This window comes from Saccopteryx leptura, chromosome X (genome assembly GCF_036850995.1).
Source record: "Saccopteryx leptura isolate mSacLep1 chromosome X, mSacLep1_pri_phased_curated, whole genome shotgun sequence".
NCBI lineage: Eukaryota > Metazoa > Chordata > Mammalia > Chiroptera > Emballonuridae > Saccopteryx > Saccopteryx leptura.
Genome location: NC_089516.1, coordinates 52499097 through 52521373, shown reverse-complemented (window position 1 = coordinate 52521373; position 22277 = coordinate 52499097). Strand labels below are relative to the sequence as shown.

Below are 22277 nucleotides of genomic sequence, written 5' to 3'. Positions count from 1 at the left end.
TGCTATGGTGTTCTTGGGGTATATTCCTAAAAGTGGGATAGCTGGGTCAAAAGGCAGTTCGATTTTCAGGACAAACAGATGGCCAATAGGCATATGAAAAAATGCTCAACATCACTAATCATTAGAGAAATGCAAATTAAAAACCACAATGAGATATCACCTCACACCAGCCAGAATGGCCCTCATCAACAAAACAATACAGAATAAGTGCTGGAGAGGTTGTGGGAAAAAGGGAACCCTCCTGCACTGCTGGTGGGAATGCAGACTGGTGCAGCCATTTTAATATTTTTTTAAGATTGATTTTTAGAGATACAGAGAGAGGAAAGGAAGGAGAGAGAAAGAAGCATTCATTTGTTGCTCCACTTAGTTGTGCACTCATTGGTCAGTTCCCGTTTGTGCACTGACCAGGATCCCACCTGCAACCTTGGTGTTATAGGACTACGCTCTAACCAGCTGAGTTAACAGGCCACGGCCTTGCCATTTTTCGTGGGAGGAAAGTGGATTCCAAGCCAGATCTGATATTTAGGAGTATAATAATTGCCTAAAACATTCCTGGTTTAATATGTACCAGCTCTCACCCTTGGATAATAAGGGTGTACAGAAATATCCTAGAGTCTAAGACGTCTCTTTTCCCTTTAGAATTTTTATCAGTCGTCATAGAACATTCTCCTAATTACTGTAAATTACCTGGCATTGGAAGAGAATCTGCTGTATCTGAAGCCCCAAACAAACAAAAAACCCCAAAAGCTACTACACCTCCAAAGATGAAAGGAGACACAATAAGCAACTGCTTTTACCCCCACACCTATAATTAACCTCTGATTACAGGGAGTCCCTCCCTCCTTGAACTTTAGTCCCTATTCACCCTAAAGGGAAGTATGGGTTAACTGCACTCAGGAGGCCTTTCCCTGGACCTTGCAGAAAACATGACTGGCAATCATGAAGTTCAGAAAAGGCTCTGAGCTTTCTCTCTCTTGGAATCCCTTTTACTACTGCTTTTTCCCTAGCTGCAGAATTATTTTAGAGAATTACCTCATCTTTCTGCAAGGTTTTAGGTTACTGGGGCACATTATTTATTTGCATCACAATAATGTGATTTCAGTATATCTTAGCCTCAGGGAACGCTTGCTTAAGTAGCCCATATACTAAAAATCAATCTCAGAGGGTGGTGATGAAATTTGCTTAAAGTCACCTGTGGAAGCAAAGTAATGGATCTAGACCCCTTAACATACTCACATTACAACTTGCAGAAGGTGGGCATTTGTACTATTTACCCATCATCAAACATTTATCAGCATCTTTGTGCCGCACCTTGCACGGTCCTGGGATGTGACAAGTTTCCTTTCCTTTGTGGCTCACACACAACTGCAGTACAAGATGCTACAGTGGAGACTTAAGTATGGTGGGGAGAGAAGTGTGTATGTCCATGTACCCACAGTGTACTAAGCTCTCACTCTTTGCAAATCACTTTCATGCAGGAGCCTTTCAATCCCAACCACCTTTAGAGACAAAAAGTTTTTTTTATTTTAAAATTTTTTATTTATTGAGTTTAGAGAGAGGAAGGCAGAGAGATGGAAGAGAGAAACATCAATTTGTTGTTCCACTTATTTATGCATTCTTTTATGTGCCATGAGCCGATATTGAACCTCCAAGCTTGGCATATCCAGACGAAGCTCTAACCAACTGGGGACACCCAGCCAGAGCCTGAGGCAAAAACCTTTTAATTCTAACTTTATAGACAAGAAAACTGTGGCACTGAGATGTCAAGTAAGTTGCTCCCAGTCACACAGGGATCTGAATTGGCAGGTCAATGATTTGTAGTTTCCTGGCTCTTGTCCGCTCTGCTGCCTCCAAGGATAGGGAGTGGGATGGGGGTGGGGGTGATGCAAACAGTACTGTACACAGTTATTTGCTTAAATGAAGGTGCTTGATTTAACAATGCCTGCGTATGTAAGAAAGGGAGTGGCAAAAAGTTCCCCATGTTTCAGCTTTTCCTAGCCCTTTTTAGATCATTTCAAACAAAAGTTGCAAATAACTGCCCAGTGAAGATATACAAATAACTGCTTAATGGAAGTCTTCCGCAGTGCTGTGAAAGTTGGCTCATTTAGCTACCTCGACTGCATACGTTCTTTTTAGAGTTAATGTGTTTGAAGACAAAGCTTTGTATGTTTCTCCACTTCCTTTCCAACTTGATATTCCAATTATAACATATTGATTAGCAAAACTTCCTATTGCAATGGTGGGATTCAGCCGGTATGCACCAGTTCTGCAGAACCAATACCTAATTTTTGGTTGAGTTCGGAGAACCAGTTGTTAAAATGGCACTTGTAATCAGGGTTCTCTCTAAGGTGGGTGCCTGGGCAGCCACTCAATGTGGGAATCACAAATTTACATTCCTTACTCTTTTTTTAACATTCATCTGTGCAACAGCGTATTCTAAGCACCTGTAGTAATATTCATTCTGTCTATATGTAAAGGAATGTGATCCTACTCCTACAGTGAAAAGATGGTTAAGGATAAATCACAGATGATGCTCAGATAAAAGTGAAGAAAATTGCAAGTGAGAACACCAATCAAGAAGCAATATGGAGATATCTTAAATAATAGTTTTATTGTTTTTTTATCAGGAATTATTTAGTATTTTTTCATTAATATTTGAAAACTTTCTTATAATCTAGTTTTGTGTACCTATTTTATTGTTCTTATTTAAGTATTAAATGCATGAAATAATAAACTACCTTTTGGTATATCATTTTTTTTATACTTAAAACGGTCATTAGGAAAAAAAACAAAACAAACAAACAAAAAACTGGTCATTAGGGCAGAGAACTGGTTGTTAAATTATTTGAATCCCACCACTGCTCTATTGGTTTGAATGAGTATGCCTATAAGCAGGGGTTAACTGAAAATAGGAAACTACTGTATAATTTAATTATTTTAGGTACTCCATGGCAGGACCATGTACACCAGCTTTACTCAAAAGCAAAATAAAGCCCACAACCAGGGTAGTCAGTACATCCCACTGTTGCTATCTGCAGTGTAAACGGTCAGAACTAACAGCTTTTGAATGTTTACTCTGGTCTATCTGAAAAGGAAACGCAAGCAAAAACACCTCATTCCCTGAGAATCCATGGATTTCTGCTGAAAGGGACCTGAGGCATCATTCAGCCTATTGGCTTTCAAGGACTCATTGTGGAAATCTGTGAATTTCTGGTTGTCACAATGACTGGCAAAGGCTACTGGCATTTAGTGGGCAGGGACCAGGCATGCTAGATTGTCTACAAGCTGAACACACTTAAAAACTAGTTCCTCAGAATAAACACTATTTTACATAGAAACACAAAATATCTTTGTCTAGTTTTGATACATTGATTCCTGCAGGAATATAACTACTAAATCAACTGAGGAAAGATTGTACTGTTTTGTTTCAAACATTATCAAGAGTTCACCACTTAGGAAACGAAAGTCATCAATGGCAACACTGTTCATAATACTTGACTTATAAAAACAGTTTTTCAGTTTGCATTTGTAACTGCTTTGGGCAGGTATCTATTATCAGTTAGTGTTGAAGCCTGGAAGCACTTACATATTAAAACACATTGTTTCATTATAACCATTTTGTTTTTATTCTACAGTTAGGTCATGTTTTTTGAAATTGCGTGTTGTTAGGTTTAGGTTTTAGTATCTGTGATTTGTTATTTCAGTATGGTTACTGGGGGCGGTACAAAAAACTGTTATAAAAAGGAGTTGGGTTGGGTCACGTAGTTCAGCCGACTCCTTTTATAAACAAGGAAATTGAGACCCAAAGCAGTTTAGCAACTTGCTCCAAGACCAGTGTTATATTATCTCCTCACCTCTTTAGATTATTTCAATTTTAGAAATCGGAAAGGGAAAGTGGTATGCGGGAAATCATATGATGAAATCGAGCTATCTGAATTCTGGCAGCAGAAGGCCCTTTGGGGGATGGTGGAAAAGCCCGCGGATCATTTGTCAGGCTGAGGGTCAGAAAAGCTGGGATGGTGGTGGTGGGGGAACGTTTCTAAGAACCCTTTCTGTGCAGTCGCTCTTTTAAAGCCGGCACATCTTCTTCCATATGAAGACCTGTGACATGGAAACTGTAACTAGGGGTGGTGTTCTAGGAGGGGGCCACATGGGGCTCCTTCGAGGGTAGAAACGCATTTCCTCCCATTCCGCACCCACCGCAGTGGCCTGAGAGTTACCCCGACCCTAGACCGATAATGCCACAATACTTCCTTCGGCAGGCCGACTGCGCCCAGCGCAACCCCCCCAGGTTCCCTCGAGAAGCTGTTCTCAATCCCCTAGGGTCCCTCGGCTTTGGGGGAGAGGCAGCACAGCGCTGGAGGTCACCGGCCCTAACCCGCTGGGCGCTCCGCGGGAGGAAACTAGGGGCCCAATATAGCACTTGTACCCGCAAAGGGCTGGGGTCCCAAGAAGGTGCGCAACCGCCCGCTCAATTTCAGCGCGTGATTGTTATTGTCTTCTGACTGCGGGGGGTTGGGGCGCGGGCGCAGGAGCGCGCTCGAGTTTGGGGGGTGACCCAGGAGGGGCTACTTCATTTCTAGGCGGCGTCCTCACTGCCTAGGCAACCGCAGGGTAAAGCTATGGCTACTACTGCGTTCTCCCAGCTGCCCTCCATTTGCCCTCCTCTCCCAACGCGGTCACTATCCCACTTTTCTTCCTTCTGCGTATTCCCCTCCTTCTCTTTCCTCCTCTTCCCACTCCCCTCCCCGTTTTCCCTTCCTGCTCCCTCTCGCACCCCCCTGTATTCCGAGCCGTCTAAACCAGGGTTTCCTGATACACAAAATGGCCACAGCGTCCGGCACCTGCGGTCACGTGACGCTCGGCTCCGTGGCTGTTTTAGCCAAACTCCGACTTTCGTGAGGCTGCCCGCGGGAAAGCGAGGGCTGATTGGCTTGGAGAATATCACGGCATCTCTAAGTCCGTAGACCGAGAGAAATAAGACAGAAAGGGCGCGCGCTAGCAGTAAATGAAAAGCAAAACCAGAGATTTAGGGGCAAAAAACGTGAAAGAGGCCTAAAGTGAAATTTTAAAGCCTCCGAGCTGGCGAAAAGCGGAACGACGAGTTCTCGCGAGATCTCGAGAACTCCCAGGCTTATGGCAGTTATTAGCGGCGAACGGGAAACAAGCTCGAGCGAACTAGGACAGCGTTTGGCGCTTTGAGCTCTAAGGTAGGACGACGAGCCTGGGACGGGACTGACTAGGAAGTCCCGCGAGATTAGAACTGAAGTAGCGCTCAGTAGCTAGGCAGAAGAGGTAAGGGCGGGGGGAGGAGGAGGGAGTGTGAGGGGGAGGGCACACGTATTACGTGCTGACGTAGCAGTCTTTCGAGTGGGTATATTAGGTCCGTGGCAGCGCCGTCCGCTCCAGAGCCGCAGTTCTCCCGTGAGTGGGTAGTCGCGGTGAGTCGAACACACTCGCTCAGCAGTGGAAGACTCCGAGTTCTCTATACTCTTCAGTGATGAGTCATGTGGCGGTGGAAAATGCGCTCGGGCTGGACCAGCAGGTGAGCTGCAAAGAGCCCACCGGGTTGCATGAATCCCTCCCCTGGCCTAACTTATGGCGCAGCGCTTACTGACATCCTTCGTTCCCATTTCCCGGGTACTTTCGCTGGCGAGTGTCAGTGGCTCGGGGCTATGGAAGAATGGGGAGGTGACAGGAATACCAGCTTTGGCCGTCTCCGGGCCGGTTCCCGGCTTGGCCCGCGGTATTGTCCCCGGAGTGAGCACAATGGCGGCTTTTGTGTGTGCCTGCGCAGGCGGGCTGAGGGGGAGGGGGGGCGCGCGCTCTCGCGGAGAGGCGTACTTGCGGCTGACTAGTGACCCATGGGTGGTGAGGGCGGTGCGCGACTGGCGACTCCTTTTAGCCACCAGGTCTTGGACCCTCGGTGCACCCGCGGCTCGGATTCTCGTCAGGCGGCGTTGGGGTGCGCGCGCGGGCGCGCGCCTGAGGTGGAACGCGGCCCTGGAATGTGGGAGGGGGCGGCGCGGGGGGCGGCCTGCGCTCCGGGTAATGGCGGCAGCGGCGGCGGCCGCCTCCTCCTTTGTGTGGTGCTGGGTGGCTGGGCGGCGCTGCGGCCCACTAGTGGGAGATGTTGGACCAGCGGGTCCCTGGCCGGTGAGGGCCTGGAAAGGAGGATGGAATGGGCATCTTGTTCCTCTCCGTCGCCCTTCCGCAGGGTTTCTCGCTCCTGCCGGGTTTCCGCAGGCCCGGCGCTGCGGCCCGTGAGACCGCGTTTCCGGAGTGGAAAGTTTTGTGACGCAGAAGATTCCGGGAGGCGGGGGGAGAGTAATGGGCCGCTTCGTACGCCGTGGCGCTGGGCTCTAGAGATGAGAGGTTAAGGACGTGGAGCGGCTTTTTCTTCTGTACTTCGTAGTCACTGTGTGGCGATTTTCAGCCGATGGCCACGCGTTGTCTTTTTGGGGTGGGGGGAAGGTAGCAGGGAGGACGACGATTGTGTCAGTGTCCTTATGTTAGTGGCGTTTGATCTAGAAGTGGGCCAAAGGGGGGAAAAATAACCCTGAATGTGGCTTGAGGGAAAATAAAAAGTTTTGTTGACTTGTTGCTGCCCGTGGAGTAAAATATTGAAATGGGTGAAATAAGGTGTGTCTTCCTACTGGAATGACCTCTTCTCAGGGTGTAGGGGGGTAAGGAGGAGAATGTGTGAGCTGAGAGAGGGGTTATGGGCTTTGGTGGCAGGAAGTCCACTTTCTGCAGCTGTGGCACTACCCTTCAGATAAGCTGCTCAGCAGGATGTTTGGAACCTTCCAGTAAACTTCTGCATTCCATGAACTCCGAAATAATCCTGAAACGAAATTTAGTGACACAGATTAATTACATAGACTTTAAAGTAGCTATGTGTAGTATTTTTAGGGATTTAATGATCTTTGGGAACATTTTTTTCATTAATGAATTAATTACATTAGATTCTCCAAATTGCTCACGTCATATGTTGAATGGAGCAGAGAGAAAAAATTTGGTGTTAGGCAGCTTTAACATTTTCCGTACAGGTGTTTGGTGCCTTTAAGATTCTGGGTCGTAAAGAACTTGAAATTTGTAATCGATGTAATTCAAAAGAATATACAATCCTTAGAATTCAGCAGCTGAGAAAATTGCAACAGGGTAATCATAACATTTCACAGTAGCATTTAAAATTGCCAAGTATAAAATTAATAAAATTTGTAACAAGTGCAAAGTTTTTTTCTTTTGTGCTTTAAAGTGTCCGTGTGTTGTAATAGAGAGAAAGCCTGGCGGCTTTGTTGCTAATAGAAATAAGGCATTTAACTCTTAGCTCCTTTTCTTTTTTAAGACAGCATATGTGCCCAATTTTCAGTGATACTTTGCAATTTGATGGTATCGTCTTGACCTTTTAACAGAAGGTTTATTTTGTGGTACAGCACATCACCTTTGCAGACAGGTGGCAACAGTAGTGTGGTACTTGGTCTTTTGTGTTTTTTAAAATACTTCTTTTGGCGGCGGGGGGGCGGGGGTAGCTGGGTTGGTTAGAGCATTATCTGGATAAGCAAAGGTGTGGGTTCCATCCAAATCAGGGCACATACAAGAATCAATCAATGAGTACATAAATAAATGGGACAGCAAATCAATGTTTTTCTCTCCTTCTCTCTGTCCTCCCTTCCCCCCCTCCTGTTCTCATCTCGCTTTCTCTCTAAAATCAATAATAAAAAAATTTTACAAATGAAATATTTTAGTATGTGTAGTCCCCCTCCCCAATTCCTTGTAAGTAGTTCCTGGTTAGTCATAACAACTGACTGTAATGAATATAACAGGTCTTTTTGTGGAATGTTAAGGCTTTTGAACTACTAGTGTAAGGCTTAAAAGGCAGTAGAATGTCTTGGTCTTTAATGGCATTGAATACCAGTTGTGCTATTTATGCCCAATTTTTGAACTTACCTCAATGGTGAAAATGGAAGAATAAGTAGGTACCCCCTTTACAGGGTTGTTCTTACCATAGTGCTTTAGTAAATGGTGGAAATACTAATTTTTTCTTAAGAGCACTACCCTAATTAAAAATACTTGTGCAGTATTTATAGAAAAAGGAATTAAAATTTTGTTCTGACATTTTCAGGTGTGCTTTGTAGGTCGGAAATATGTAAATTTCAAGTAGAAAGTTGGCACTGGAAACATTTGTAAAATATGATTGTAGTTAAATTTTTAACAAATTTTAATTTCATGAGCTTTTACTATGGAAAATGTTACAGGGAAAATTTGTTTTCCATGCCTGACTTAAATTGGATCCAGTTTCTACTGGATAGCACCAATATCTTGGTATGCTGCTTTCTGCAGTATGTACAGCAATACTGTTTCATATTTGTTTAGAACTTTACAGTCTTCAAAGCACATTCTTGGTCGCATTTCACACCAGCTCCATGAGGCAGGCAGAGCACATAGTGCTAGTAAATGCTAGCGGGGAGACTAATTTTAGTATTATATATTTCACTGTATTGGCCACTAACTGTTTACCTCTATTCTCCTAGTTTGCTGGCCTAGACCTGAACTCTTCAGATAATCCGAGCGGAGGAAGTACAGCCAGCAGTGAGTAAAATATTTTATGGATTTACTGAATACTAGAGCTTTAAAATTGTAATATTTATCAAATTTGTTTAAAATTAAGAATTTCTCCAATTTTTACTGTGTAAAGAATTATGTCAGGGTTATGTAGAATTCTGTATTAGCGATCAATCTAAAATACTAATCTTTTGGGTAGTAAAAAGGGACTGGTTTTCTTGAGTAAAAACAATCATTTAAAAAACCTATACAGGACACATGAGCCCAGCATAGAGGCGGTGTGGTTGTGTTAGAGTGAATCTATCAGTTAAACTCAATAAAGGGAAGATTTACATTTAATCGCTGCAGCTACCCCATTTCCATGAAGAGCATTAAACTAATAGAACAAAGCTGTATTGAACTCTTGTGGTGGTGGTTAGGGTTCTAAATGCTGTGTCACTGTATCATTCATTCATTTGAAAGGAAGTTAGATGTAAAAGTTTTATAATTTTTTTCCCCCAGAGGTGGGTTTTTTTTTTTTTTTTTTTTTTTGTATTGAGACTTGTTAGATTAGTATTAAGGTTTAGGAGATCTTAAGAGGTTAGTATGAGCTATTGGGTCTGAGATCAGTATTTATTCAAGGACTGTGTTATAAAGGATGTGTCTTCATTTTTAGCCAAGAAGGGCCTCACAGGTCACATACACTGCTCACAAAAATTGGGATATCTTATCACTTCATACTCATTTTGAGATATCCCCTAATTTTTGTGAGCAGTATAGTTATATAGTATTTGTTTTAAATTTTACTGTTTTTGCCATGCTTGCTAAGAATGTTAGGAATTGGTCCTCTTAACAGAGTAATATTTAATTCAACCCAGAAGGGAAAAAAGAAAACTTAAATTGCAGATTTACTAGTAATGAAGTGAGTTGACTTGACTTAGTGAATATACATTATTGGTTTTTGCCTTCTTGTCCATTTTCTAGGCTGTATTCTTGCGTGCATACAGAGCAACAGTTAACTTACCTGCAAACCCAAATTAAAACTGCCAATTCCTTGACATAATTTTCCCTTTTCAAGTTTTTCCATATATATTTTTTTATTCTGTTTTGGAATTACCAGAATAGAAACAAAAAAGCCTCTTAGTGACTAATTGTGTGGTCTATTACATAGTAGTCTTTTTGGTTGTTACAGTACTTAAGTTGTAACTGTTTTGTTAGTTTTATAACAATTTCCTGAAATAGCAGGCCTTTAAAGTAATTGTGTTAAATGAACCGCTAGTGGCAAGTGAAATTATATTAATACACTTTTTAACTGTTAGGTTTCAAGTCAAACTTCTGTTTGCCAAACTTGTTCTCCCCCTCTTTTAAACTTATCTTTATAAAGCAATAACCCATTTAAAATTAAAGTAGATTTCATCCCACCCCCTTCCATTTCCAAGTTAAATAGTCCTAGAAGGCTAGAAATGTAAAAAAAAATTTTCTCTAGGACCGTTTTTTAATAGCACAAGTGTTACTAAGAATCGTTAAATATTTTTTTGGCATTTAAATTTTTTTCTTTTTTTTAGAAGGGCGCTATATTCCTCCTCACTTAAGGAACAGAGAAGCTGCTAAAGGTAAGTCCTTTGAACAATTTGTAGACCTAATTCTTACTGAGTTTAGAAGTTGGAGCCTATGGGAAATGAGGCACCTTGGGAAGTCTGTAAACACGGCTCTCCCCTGCTTCTGTCAGCCAGTTCAAATATTAGGACTCAACCACTTAGGAAAAATCTCATGTCATACAGTAGAAACTTCTGTATTTTTTGTCATACTTTTCTGAGACCAAGGGCATGGACTTGTGCAATTTCACTAGTCTTGTGCATAATCTGTAATTGTTCACAGCATGATTTTAATTTGAAAAAGGTGAGTGAGCATCCTACTACATAAAGCAAACTGCATCGTGATAACTCAGGTATTTCTATCTTGCAAAGAAGGGGTGGAGGAGAGTCCACAGAAGCATGTGGTTTGTTGTCATTCCGCCATATCCATATACAGTCTGTATTAGGTTGTCCTTGGCAATACATGAATATAAAATCTGTTCTGTCACAATAATCATATATTTGGTTATCATGTCGTTCTTTTTATTTAGAATGTGTCTTTATCATCACAGGTGTTGTCATTATTCCTTAGAATATATTAGCTAGAATTGAATCTCATGTATATTTAGTGGTTTCTTTCCCCCCTTTGTTATGGTGACAAAAATCAGTGAAAGGAAGTATCAGACGTTTTAGAGCTGAAAGATCTTAGAACCTCTATTGATATAGTTAAGGCTGTTGGTCACCAGGCTGCCTAATAGTAGAGGCGAAGGCTGAATGGAAGTTACTTAATTACCTTGTAAACTATGTCTAACTATTTAATAAAGTGTCACTGAAGCTAGTTAAACCCTCTCCTTGTCTTTAAATCCTCTACCTATTTATACTTTTGTCATCCCCTCTTACTGAATGTTTATAGCTATACCCTAGCTATAAACCCTAGCTAACCGGTCCACACTAAGAGTGAGTAAGGATGAGGATTTCCTTTTTTTCTAGGTATTCTGATTTTTGTCCGGCAGTGTGTATTTAATGTGAAGAGTACCATTTTTAAACTTTACTATTGAACCAAAAGAACTGTATTAAACCAAGTAATATGATACTCCTAAGAATATTTTAAATGAGTATCACCCCTAAGAAACATTGAAACAGTGGTAACTGGTTCCTAGTAAACTCATTCATACCAGAATGAATGGAAATTGAATTTGATGGTTGTAAACAGCACCGTCATTGTTGCATTATAGGCAAAAGCTATTGATGTTTTAGAGGTGGTATTCATTCTGAACATTTTTATATTTAGATTGTCATTGCTTGGTTTAGTGTGCAGTATTTTCTAGTGGAGAGAATTAAAGACACAAAACATTTTGAGTGCTGATGTAAACCAACTCTAAATCTTGTTTTTCTCATACCATGATAGGAATTATTTCTATTGTCCCTGCAGTCTGCAGAGATAAGTGAGTGGAGGGCTTCAAATTTAGAAACATAAAAATCAGGTTAAGGTATTGTCGATTTCTAATAATACATTAAAATGGGTTTGTGTTTTTATTTTAATTGAAGGATTCTACGATAAAGACAGTTCAGGGTGGAGTTCTAGTAAAGATAAGGATGCATACAGCAGTTTTGGATCTCGTGGTGATTCAAGAGGAAAGTCTAGTTTCTTCAGTGATCGTGGAAGTGGGTCAAGGGGAAGGTAAATGATTTTCTTCTCTTCTCGCCTTACTTGTGTGTACAAATAGCAATTTAGAAATTGATCTTTTATTTGGTAAGTCCTCATCCTTGTACCCTGATCATTAAGCATATTTCTCTCAATAGACTTTGAGATTTGGATGTATTAAACATTGTTAAATTATATTTTCTTAACTGTAAGAAGTGTTTACTAAATTCTACTTTTTACGTAGAAATTGGATAAGTATAAGAACATTCTCTTTGGCATAATGCAGCCAGTTATTTTTATATTTCTTCAGTTTTATGTATTCTGTTTAAAAAAGTAAGTTTATCTAGTGAATGACCTAATTTGGTTGAGATTTTTGTGGATTATATGACAATTTTTAAACACCTTATATTTTTGATTACACAAGTGTGGTGAACTGACCTCATGCGCCTAATAGCTGTGGTTAGTCCTGTGTGTCCTGATTTTTCGCAAACAGGCCTAAAACTCTAAAAACATCTTAATTAAGGTAAGGATTATTTTTTACCTTTTATCCAAAGTCTGTCACACAGGTGAATTGTCCTTTAAATGACATCCTAGTATAACCAGGACAATTGATACTTGGTGTGCTGTTTTCTTCTTTTCCCTGCCACTAAATATATGTGGATGAAAGCTTTTTATGAAGGTGTAAGTTATGTGCTGATTTCAGATAGACAAGGTTTATTCTTAATTTTAGCATGTAGGAGGCCTGTGTAGGCTATATAATTTTATAGAAATAAAGAAGGATACTGACTTTAGAAAATAAAGTTATATAAATGCTACATGCAGTGGATTAATTAGAGGGCCTTATTTGTCAAAAAAGAGTAAGCCAGAATTGGACTGTTGACATTCTTGAAGTTAGTCATAATGAATAATTCAGCTTCTCTTCAGGTACCATTCTAGAGTTAGTGGCAGGAATATGATACTGGTTAAATGATATGATTTGATTAATTGCTTGTGCTGTTCAGGTTTGATGATCGAGGACGGGGTGACTATGATGGCATTGGCGGCCGTGGTGACAGAAGTGGCTTTGGCAAATATGAACGTGGTGGAAATAGCCGCTGGTGTGACAAATCAGATGAGGATGATTGGTCAAAACCACTCCCACCAAGTGAACGCTTGGAACAGTAAGTTTCTGAAATATATGTTAATTGTGATGTAATACACCCTTATTGGCAAGAATAACAAACTTACCAATCTTTTGATTTCAGGGAACTCTTTTCTGGAGGTAACACTGGGATTAACTTTGAGAAATATGATGATATTCCAGTTGAGGCAACAGGCAACAACTGTCCTCCACACATTGAAAGTGTAAGTATTTTTGTTTAATCTTTTAAAGACACGAAATACAAATTTTTTCACAGCACCTCAAAATGAGATGGGCTTCCTAAAGGCATATATAGACCATGACTGTCTTTTATTTTTAACAGTTCTTTAAAGGTACTTTAAAAACCAGCCTCAGCCTCATTGGTTTGTGGAAAGGGAGAAAGTCAGTTCACTGACACCATTAATATGAAATAGGAAATGGGTCAAACAAATGAAGCACCCAAAACTTCTCTGATGTAGATAAGCCTGGGGGGTTGATTCCTCTCCCCCCAAAATTTAACATAATTTTTACTTAAAGTAAAGCAACTGTAAAGTACAAATCAGCTGGGGTTTTTTTTTTAATTATAAGTACAAAACAAAAATGGCTATTTCTAGGCAGTTTGACACTGTTAATGAATTTCTTGACAGTTCAGTGATGTCGAGATGGGAGAAATTATTATGGGAAACATTGAGCTTACTCGTTATACTCGCCCAACTCCAGTACAAAAGCATGCTATTCCTATTATCAAAGAGAAAAGAGACTTGATGGCTTGTGCCCAAACAGGTAAGCTCATTTGACAAAAGTAAAAGTAATAGAGAATAGCCTGTGATTACATAGGAATATGGCCAAGAGAAAGGTGCCTCTGTGAGTACAGTAGCACCTTCCATCTTTTAGAAATGGGGGTAGTTACTAGCTTCTGAATTCAGTATAAGCTTTATTATGTTTGGGTTTGACCATTTTGAAAGAGGGTGGCAAAATCACCCCACTTGAATACATACCACTTGAATCATTTGGCCTTATGGAAGATGAGAATTCTATCCTTTATTCATTAGCAGTATATACCAACAAGAAAGCATTTGAAATAGAAATTAACACCATTTTAAAGTCAATTGTTTCCTTTATAAGCACTAATGCAAAGAACTGAATACTACATTGTTATTGATCAGAGTTTGGTATACTTTTTTCTGTAAAGGAACAAAGTAAACATTTTTAAAGAGGCTACATGGTCCCTATTGCTTCTCTGCTCTGTTGTGTGAAGGCAACCATAGACTATGTAAATTATTGAGCATGGCTGTATTCCAGTAAAGCTTTATCTACAAAGATAGTGTGAGCCTTAGTTTGTTGACTCTTGTTACAAGTGGATTAAAGAAGTCACTTGGTATTTTTAACTTAGCTGTAGGGCAGTTCTAAAACACTGTCATCTACCAATAAGCAAGTTTTTCCGTGGTTGAATGAGTGTGTGTTCTCTTTTAAAGGGTCTGGAAAAACTGCAGCATTTCTTTTGCCCATCTTGAGTCAGATTTATTCGGATGGTCCAGGCGAGGCCTTGAGGGCCATGAAGGTAAATATTTTATAAAATGGTAAATTACAGTACACCTTTTTATGTAGCGATAGAAAGAGCTTTCTAAATGACACTAAGACTCACCTCAACCTATTTAACGTGAAATAGTTTTCAAGTATAATCTATAAGTTAACAGAAGTGGGGGGGAATTAAGTTGTAATGAATCTTTTAAAAAGGGTGCTAAGAGTTTAATTTATAAATTAATTTCATAGGAAAATGGACGGTATGGGCGCCGCAAACAATACCCGATCTCCTTGGTGTTAGCACCAACCAGAGAACTGGCAGTGCAGATCTATGAGGAAGCCAGGAAAGTAAGTATGCGTTTTAGTGATTATTGGCTTTCTCATTGATTCTAATGAAATGTTTTATGGTCATGCAAAAATCTCAACCTTGAACTTAATAAAATTTCTTTGCTTACAGTTTTCATACAGATCTAGAGTTCGTCCTTGTGTTGTTTATGGTGGTGCCGATATTGGTCAACAGATTCGAGACTTAGAACGTGGGTGCCACTTGTTAGTAGCCACTCCAGGACGTCTAGTGGATATGATGGAAAGAGGAAAAATTGGATTAGACTTCTGCAAGTAAGTTAATTTTTAAATCTATGGAATGTCATGTTAATTTTTAAAATTACTGGCAGTTAGTTTTGTGATATTTACTAGTGTTTTCTAAATTTTAAAATTAAGAAGTGGTTTATTTTATCTTTTAACTTTTATTAAAAACTTTGCTTATTGTAATTTTAATTTTAAAAAAATCAGTGGCATTTTAGCAGAGGCTGACAATGACCACACTGGGACAAGTAGTCAAGCAGTAAAAGCTAATTTGACTATGTGATTTTGGACAATATATTTAGTGGCAAAATCCTGCATTGTCTCATACATGTATCAAATTGTGTGATGTGAGGGATTTAAATACCTGAATAAATATATAATTGTACTTAATGATACAGCTGTACTAAAATATAAAATACTCCTCAAGTTCTAAATTGAATGTTTCCCCGTGGCAGATACTTGGTGTTGGATGAAGCTGATCGGATGTTGGATATGGGGTTTGAACCTCAGATACGTAGAATAGTTGAACAAGATACTATGCCACCAAAGGGAGTTCGCCACACTATGATGTTTAGTGCTACTTTCCCTAAGGAAATACAGGTATTGTTTGATTCTGCAAACTTTATTTACCTAGGAATTTATTTATCTCAGTTAATAAAAACTTTTTCTTTCAGATGCTTGCTCGTGATTTCTTGGATGAATATATCTTTTTGGCTGTGGGAAGAGTTGGCTCTACCTCTGAAAACATCACACAGAAAGTAGTTTGGGTGGAAGAGGCAGACAAACGGTCATTTCTGCTTGATCTTCTAAATGCAACAGGTAAAATGATAATTTTAGCATTACTCTGGTGCCTCAGGTAATGAGAATCCATTTGGATCACCTTTATTACTTTTACTCATTCAAAACAGTCTGTTAAAATGGTCTTAAATTTCATTGTCTTAATTTGCATGTTTATTAAGTGCAAAGAGAACAAAGCCATTATTAGTGACAAAAACCTTGTAATTTTTCAAATTTAGGCAAGGATTCACTGACCTTAGTGTTTGTGGAGACCAAAAAGGGTGCAGATTCTCTTGAAGATTTCTTATACCATGAAGGCTATGCTTGTACCAGTATCCATGGAGACCGGTCTCAGAGAGATAGAGAAGAGGCCCTTCACCAGTTCCGCTCAGGAAAAAGTCCTATTCTAGTGGCTACAGCAGTATGTATAATCTTTTATTTATTTTTTCATGTTTATTGGTTTTCTTTTAAGTGAGCCATATAACAAAACTTCTTTTCCAGGTAGCAGCCAGAGGACTGGACATTTCAAATGTGAAACATGTTATCAATTTTGACCTGCCAAGTGATATTGAAGAATATGTACATCGTATTGGCCGTACAGGACGTGTAGGAAATCTTGGTAAGTGGTTACTTGGATGTTCTGGTTGTTTCTCATTGTTTTTCAGTGTGATACATTCAGCAAAGAACTTTTCAGGGTAAATTTTAAGAGCTTTTATTTCCAAGGAACACAGTTAATAATTTCAGCAATAGAAGTGATAGAAAAGTCAGATTTTGTTCAAAGCACTTTGAGTTGGTTAAATAGCAAATTGGAAATTTTTTATTATTACACTTAATATTCTACTAAGGAAAGTGAGAATACTGTGCTACTTTATTGGAAGAACATAATTTATGTACTTTGTGGAACTGTTTTAGGTCTTGCCACCTCATTCTTTAATGAGAGGAACGTAAATATTACAAAGGATTTGTTGGATCTGCTCGTTGAAGCTAAACAAGAAGTACCATCTTGGTTAGAAAACATGGCGTATGAGCACCACTACAAGGGCAGCAGTCGGGGACGATCTAAGAGGTGAGGCACAGATACAGATGGTAGAGATATTGAGGGGGATAGGTGCTATGTCGAAGGTAAACTTTTCAAGTATTAGTTTAACAAGCTTAATTTTATTAGGCTGTATAGATCCTTTATGTATAGGGTGTGTTATTAGAAAGGGTGACACTAAGTTACTAGCAGACTTAAGTCCTTTTAAATCAGTATTAGAGAAAATAAGGTTGGATGGGAAATTGATTGAATAGAAAAATCAGATACTGGTTACTGGGAAATTTTTTTGTTTTTGCTCTTTCAGCCATTTGTTTTTATAGTTTGTGGTCAATGCAAATCAATTTCCTAACATTGAAGTTACTAAGAATCAAAGCATACATACACAAACAATATACAATCCAAAATAGATGTACAACTTTTAGGTATGAAATAGAAGGGATTCGCACACAGTAGCTTAAGATCTGATCTGTTGGGCATGGTGTTCCTGGGTAGGTTTCTAAAAATGGAGAAAGAATGACTTTGGGCAAGAATTTGAGTTCTTTAAGTGGGATTTCTTCTTCATGTGAACCAGTGCACACTTTTGTGCTTGCAGTAGTAGATTCAGCGGCGGATTTGGTGCCAGAGACTACCGACAGAGTAGTGGTGCCGGCAGTTCCAGCTTCAGCAGCAGCCGGGCGAGCAGCAGCCGCAGCGGTGGAGGTGGCCATGGTGGCAGCAGAGGGTTTGGAGGAGGTAATGCTCATTTTTAACCTCGTGTCTTTGGGAAGGTCCCCCCCCCCCCTTTTAGTTTATCATTCTCAAAGCATAATTAAAAACATTGAGAAAGTTAGGCTCTGTGGATTGCTTTTTACAATTTTATGTCAAAGTATTTATAAAAGGGAAAGATTTATATCTAATAACGGATGACTTAACTAATTTCTGTCTTTTTTGAATCTCTCATTAGGTGGCTACGGAGGCTTTTACAACAGTGATGGATATGGAGGAAATTATAACTCCCAGGGGGTTGACTGGTGGGGTAACTGAACCTGCTTTGCAGTAGGTCACCCTGCCAAACAAGCTAATATGGAAACCACATGTAACTTAGCCAGACTATACCTTGTGTAGCTTCAAGAACTCGCAGTACATTACCAGCTGTGATTCTCCACTGAATTTTTTTTTTTAAGGGAGCTCAAGGTCACATGAAGAGATGAAAGGAACAATCAGCAGCCCTGTTCAGAAGGTGGTTTGAAGACTTCATTGCTGTAGTTTGGATTAACTCCCCTCCCGCCAACCCCCACCCCAAACTGCATTTATAATTTTGTGACTGAGGATCATTTGTTTGTTAATGTACTGTGCCTTTAACTTTAGACAACTTTTTATTTTGATGTCCTGTTGGCTCAGTAATGCTCAAGATATCAATTGTTTTGACAAAATAAATTTACTGAACTTGGGCTAAAATCAAACCTTGGCACACAGGTGTGATACAACTTAACAGGAATCATCGATTCATCCATAAATATTATAAGGAAAAAACTTATGTGGTAGCCTGCATTAGGGCTTTTTGATACTTGCAGATTGGGGGAAAACAAACAACAAACGTCTTGAAGCATATTAATGGAATTAGTTTCTAATGTGGCAAACTGTATTAAGTTAAAGTTCTGATTTGCTCACTCTATCCTGGATAGGTATTTAGAACCTGATAGTCTTTAAACAAGCCATTCCAGTCATGATGAGGTGATGTATGAATTACATGCATACATTCAAAGCACTGTTTTTAAAGTTAATGCAAGTAAATACAGCAATTCCTCTTTCAATGTTTAGGCAGATCATTAATTATGAGCTAGCCAAATGTGGGCATACTATTATGGGGAAGTTTAAAGGTCTGATAACATGAAATAGGTTTTTAGGAGAATTCATCTACTTAGACTTTTTAAATGCCTGCCATAAATAAAATTGAAATGGTAGAATGGCTGACCACAGCAATGACCAGCCCTCATTCGGGCTCTGGATGTTTTTTGGTCTAATAACGCATGCTAGTGTTGATGTTTTTTGGTCAAGATGGTATGAACAGGAAGAATTAATGCAGCAGGCTTTATTTTAAATGCCGATTCACATTACTCTGTTCAAGCTGCGTTGAGATGTTAAACTGGCTTACTATAGACTTTGTAAAGATGGCTCCAGAAGAGTAACAAACTGAAATCTTTGAGATCACACAGGTTGGAAATATGTACATAACTGCACAAGGTGTCAATTCTGCTATACAGTGCAGTTTTAGTCAGTTTTAGTTGCATAGGTTTCCATTGTATTTATAGTCTGTTTATGCTAAATCTGGCCAAAGATGAGCATTGTCCACCACTAAAATGCCTCTGCCACTTTGAATTCTGTGCTAATTTTGTGGCCAGAATGCGGTGATCAAAACGCTCAATCTTTTTACAGTGGCATAGGGAGACGGCAAAAATTTCCTAAAGTGCAATAGATTTTCAAGTGTATTGTGCCTTGTTCTAAAATTTTTATTAAGTAGGTGCACTTGACAGTATTGAGGTCATTTGTTATGGTGCTATTTCAATTAGTCTAGGTTTAGGCCCTTGTACATTTTGCCCATAACTTTTTACAAAATACTTCTTTTATTGCACATTCAGAGAATTTTATATATATGTCTTGTGTGCGTGTCCTTAAACTTCCAATCTTATTTTGTCTCTTGGAGATTGTTGAACGCAGCTTGTCTAGGAAGGGGGATGGGACAATATTCTAAAATTTATTTGGGACCATGGGAGTGATGATAGTTGGAAAGAAAACTATTTGCACACGACAGATTTCTAGATACTTTTTGCTGCTAGTTTTATGTAATATTTATTGAACATTTTGACAAATATTTATTTTTGTAAGCCTAAAAGTGATTCTTTGAAAGTTTAAAGAAACTTGACCAAAAGACAGTACAAAAACACTGGCACTTGAATGTTGAATGTCACCGTATGCGTGAAATTATATATTTCGGGGTAGTGTGAGCTTTTAATGTTAAGTCATATTAAACTCTTAAGTCAAATTAAGCAGACCCGGCATTGGCAGTGTAGCCATAACTTTCTGATGTTAGTAAAAAACAAAATTGGCGACTTGAAATTAAATCATGCCAAGGTTTTGATACACTTGTCTTAAGATATTAATGAAACACTTCAAAACACTGATATGAAGTGTCCAGATTCTAAGTTGTTTGTTGCGTGAGTTTTGTTTAGTTGTGTGTATTTTTTTTCCAGTGAATGTCTGGCACATTGCAATCCTCAAACATGTGGTTATCTTTGTTGTATTGGCATAATCAGTGACTTGTACATTCAGCAATAGCATTTGATCAAGTTCTTTCAGTAAGCAGTATTTTCAGTTATAAAGTTTCAAAAATAATGTAAGAATGGATTTAAACTTGCTGAATGTAAGGATTCACTGTATAGCTTTAGTAATTGCTTACTGTATTAGTTTAGATGCTAGCACTGCATGTGCTGTGCATATTCTGATTTTAGTAAAATAAAAAGTTGAACTGCACAGTCTCCTTTGTTGTTGTCAATTGTGGTTAGTGGTGAAAATAAAGTTGTGCTCTTGCCTGAATTGTAAGATGTTATTTTTTTCGGTTGCTGTCCAGTGCTAATTTTGAGATGATGTTTGGAGGTAGAATTGCTCTGGTACTATAAGTACTTATAATACAATGAGGGAAAAAAAGGATCTTGTAATAGATGGAAACCTAAAAGGTCCTGATTGATACACAGTTGTACTGTAAGTTAGGTTGCACTTTAAGCAGCTTGGATATGGGTTGGAATCTTACTTGAAGCATTTGACGGGAAGGATAGTTGAAGTGGAAGAATGAGTTGGGTGAAAAGTGCTTGTATTTAGTAGACGACTGATGGTAAAGACTTGGGGATTGAGAAGGAAGGGTGATAGAGATGGAATGGACACTAACATTCTATCCTCTGTTTTTTGATGACATCTTACCATATGACTAGGCAGCTTGCTACGGATTAACTGGAGATGGTAAGAGCCATAACTGAACATACCTTCTAAGAAACTAAGTTGAACCATGGAATATACAACATCTCTGGAAGAACTGCCTAAATTGAGATTATAACCGATTTGTATTTACTATATAATGTAGTTTAAATGATACATACCTAAATATTGACTGGGTTTTAAAGTTCCTAATTTCTTGGCTGAGTTTCAACACCAGCTAATTATTTACAAAAATGACTTGGGAAAACAATGACTTAAATAGAGTTCCCTGGCATGGTAGCTCAGATTGTGGGAGCATTGTTTCAATGAACCAAGGTTGCAGGTTGGATCCAAGGTCAGGGCACATACAAGAATCTGCCCTGGCTGGGTGGTTTAGTGGATACAGTGTCAATCCTATCCAGTGCTCCAGAAGTCGTGGGCTCAACCCTTGGTCAAGGTACGTATGAGAAGCAATAAGTAGACCACTAAATGGAACAACTAAATGAAACAAGTTGATGTCTCCACATGCCTCTTCATCTCAAATCAATGGAAAAATTTAAAAAGTTGAGGATTTAAAAACCCAATGAGTGCATAAGTAAGTGGAACAACAAATCAATGTTTCTTAATCTTAAAAAAAAAAATGACTTGGAGCGTGTTTGAAATTGTCCAATATCCTTAGCTTAAACAATTTTAGTTTTTGTCATTGGCTGTATCCCATGACCCTCTAAAAGTATGGTTACAGGCTCACCCTTTGAAGCTCAGTAGCATCTGTTGACTGGTCTTACCCTCTTCCCCACCAGAATGCAGATTTTATTCACTGCAGTTACAGGACTTTGAAAGGTTAGCTTTTTCTCTTCTGTTTAAACCTGCATTGCTATCTTGTCCTCATGTCAGTTTATGATTTATTTTTCAGTGTGTTCAGTCTCAATTTAATGGTTTTCCTCTCTATAGTGACTTCCATTTTCCACATTTTCTCGACCTACACCCGACTGGGTTTTCTTTAGGATGAGTGTTTTGTGACCTGGAACCATATATATAATGGGTGAGAACAAAACAGATGACCACCTCATATCCTCTAATTAGAACTGGAGCTAAATTAAATGTTCAGGATAATTTTACAGTTAGTGCTTGACTTATGACCACGATTGGTTCCAACAGACTGGTTGTAACACAATTTGGTTGTAAGTTGAGTATGCTATATGTACAGTACTGTGAAATGTTATAAAAATCTTTAAATCATATTTTATCATTTTCTTTTGTTATAATTTTCTTTGTTCATTTTATGCCATTTGTATCATCTACACCATTTTGTTTATTTTTAACATTCGTCAGGTTTAAGTAAAACACTGCATTACCAGTGTAACTGGTTTAATATTCGCAAAGACAATTTCCTCTTGGTAGACATCTTGGGAGGGGTTTGATGAAAAATATCCAAGACACAAAACACAAATAGATAACAGTTGAAATGGTGCACGCGGAGATGGTAGTGCTGCCGGAAGCTGGTCCGCACTGTTGTACGCCCAG

At 39.1% G+C, this 22277-nt stretch overlaps 1 protein-coding gene across 2 annotated transcripts; it reads left to right on the top strand.

The window, feature by feature from the left end:
• Positions 1 to 5386: 5386 nt before the first annotated feature.
• Positions 5387 to 20378, top strand: DDX3X (DEAD-box helicase 3 X-linked). Of its 2 annotated transcripts, none has more exons than XM_066357588.1 (17): positions 5387 to 5545; positions 8535 to 8592; positions 10113 to 10157; positions 11667 to 11799; positions 12765 to 12923; positions 13008 to 13107; positions 13531 to 13666; positions 14359 to 14444; positions 14657 to 14755; positions 14865 to 15025; positions 15448 to 15592; positions 15667 to 15811; positions 16009 to 16190; positions 16271 to 16388; positions 16682 to 16835; positions 17398 to 17537; positions 17749 to 20378. In XM_066357588.1, exons 1-17 carry the CDS (start codon positions 5501 to 5503, stop codon positions 17826 to 17828), a joined length of 1986 nt encoding a protein of 661 aa, XP_066213685.1. In that variant the 5' UTR covers positions 5387 to 5500; the 3' UTR covers positions 17829 to 20378. The 2 variants fall into 2 exon arrangements, with proteins under 2 accessions (XP_066213685.1, XP_066213684.1); XM_066357587.1 differs by having other exon boundaries at positions 10110 to 10157.
• The last annotated feature ends 1899 nt before the right edge of the window (positions 20379 to 22277 follow it).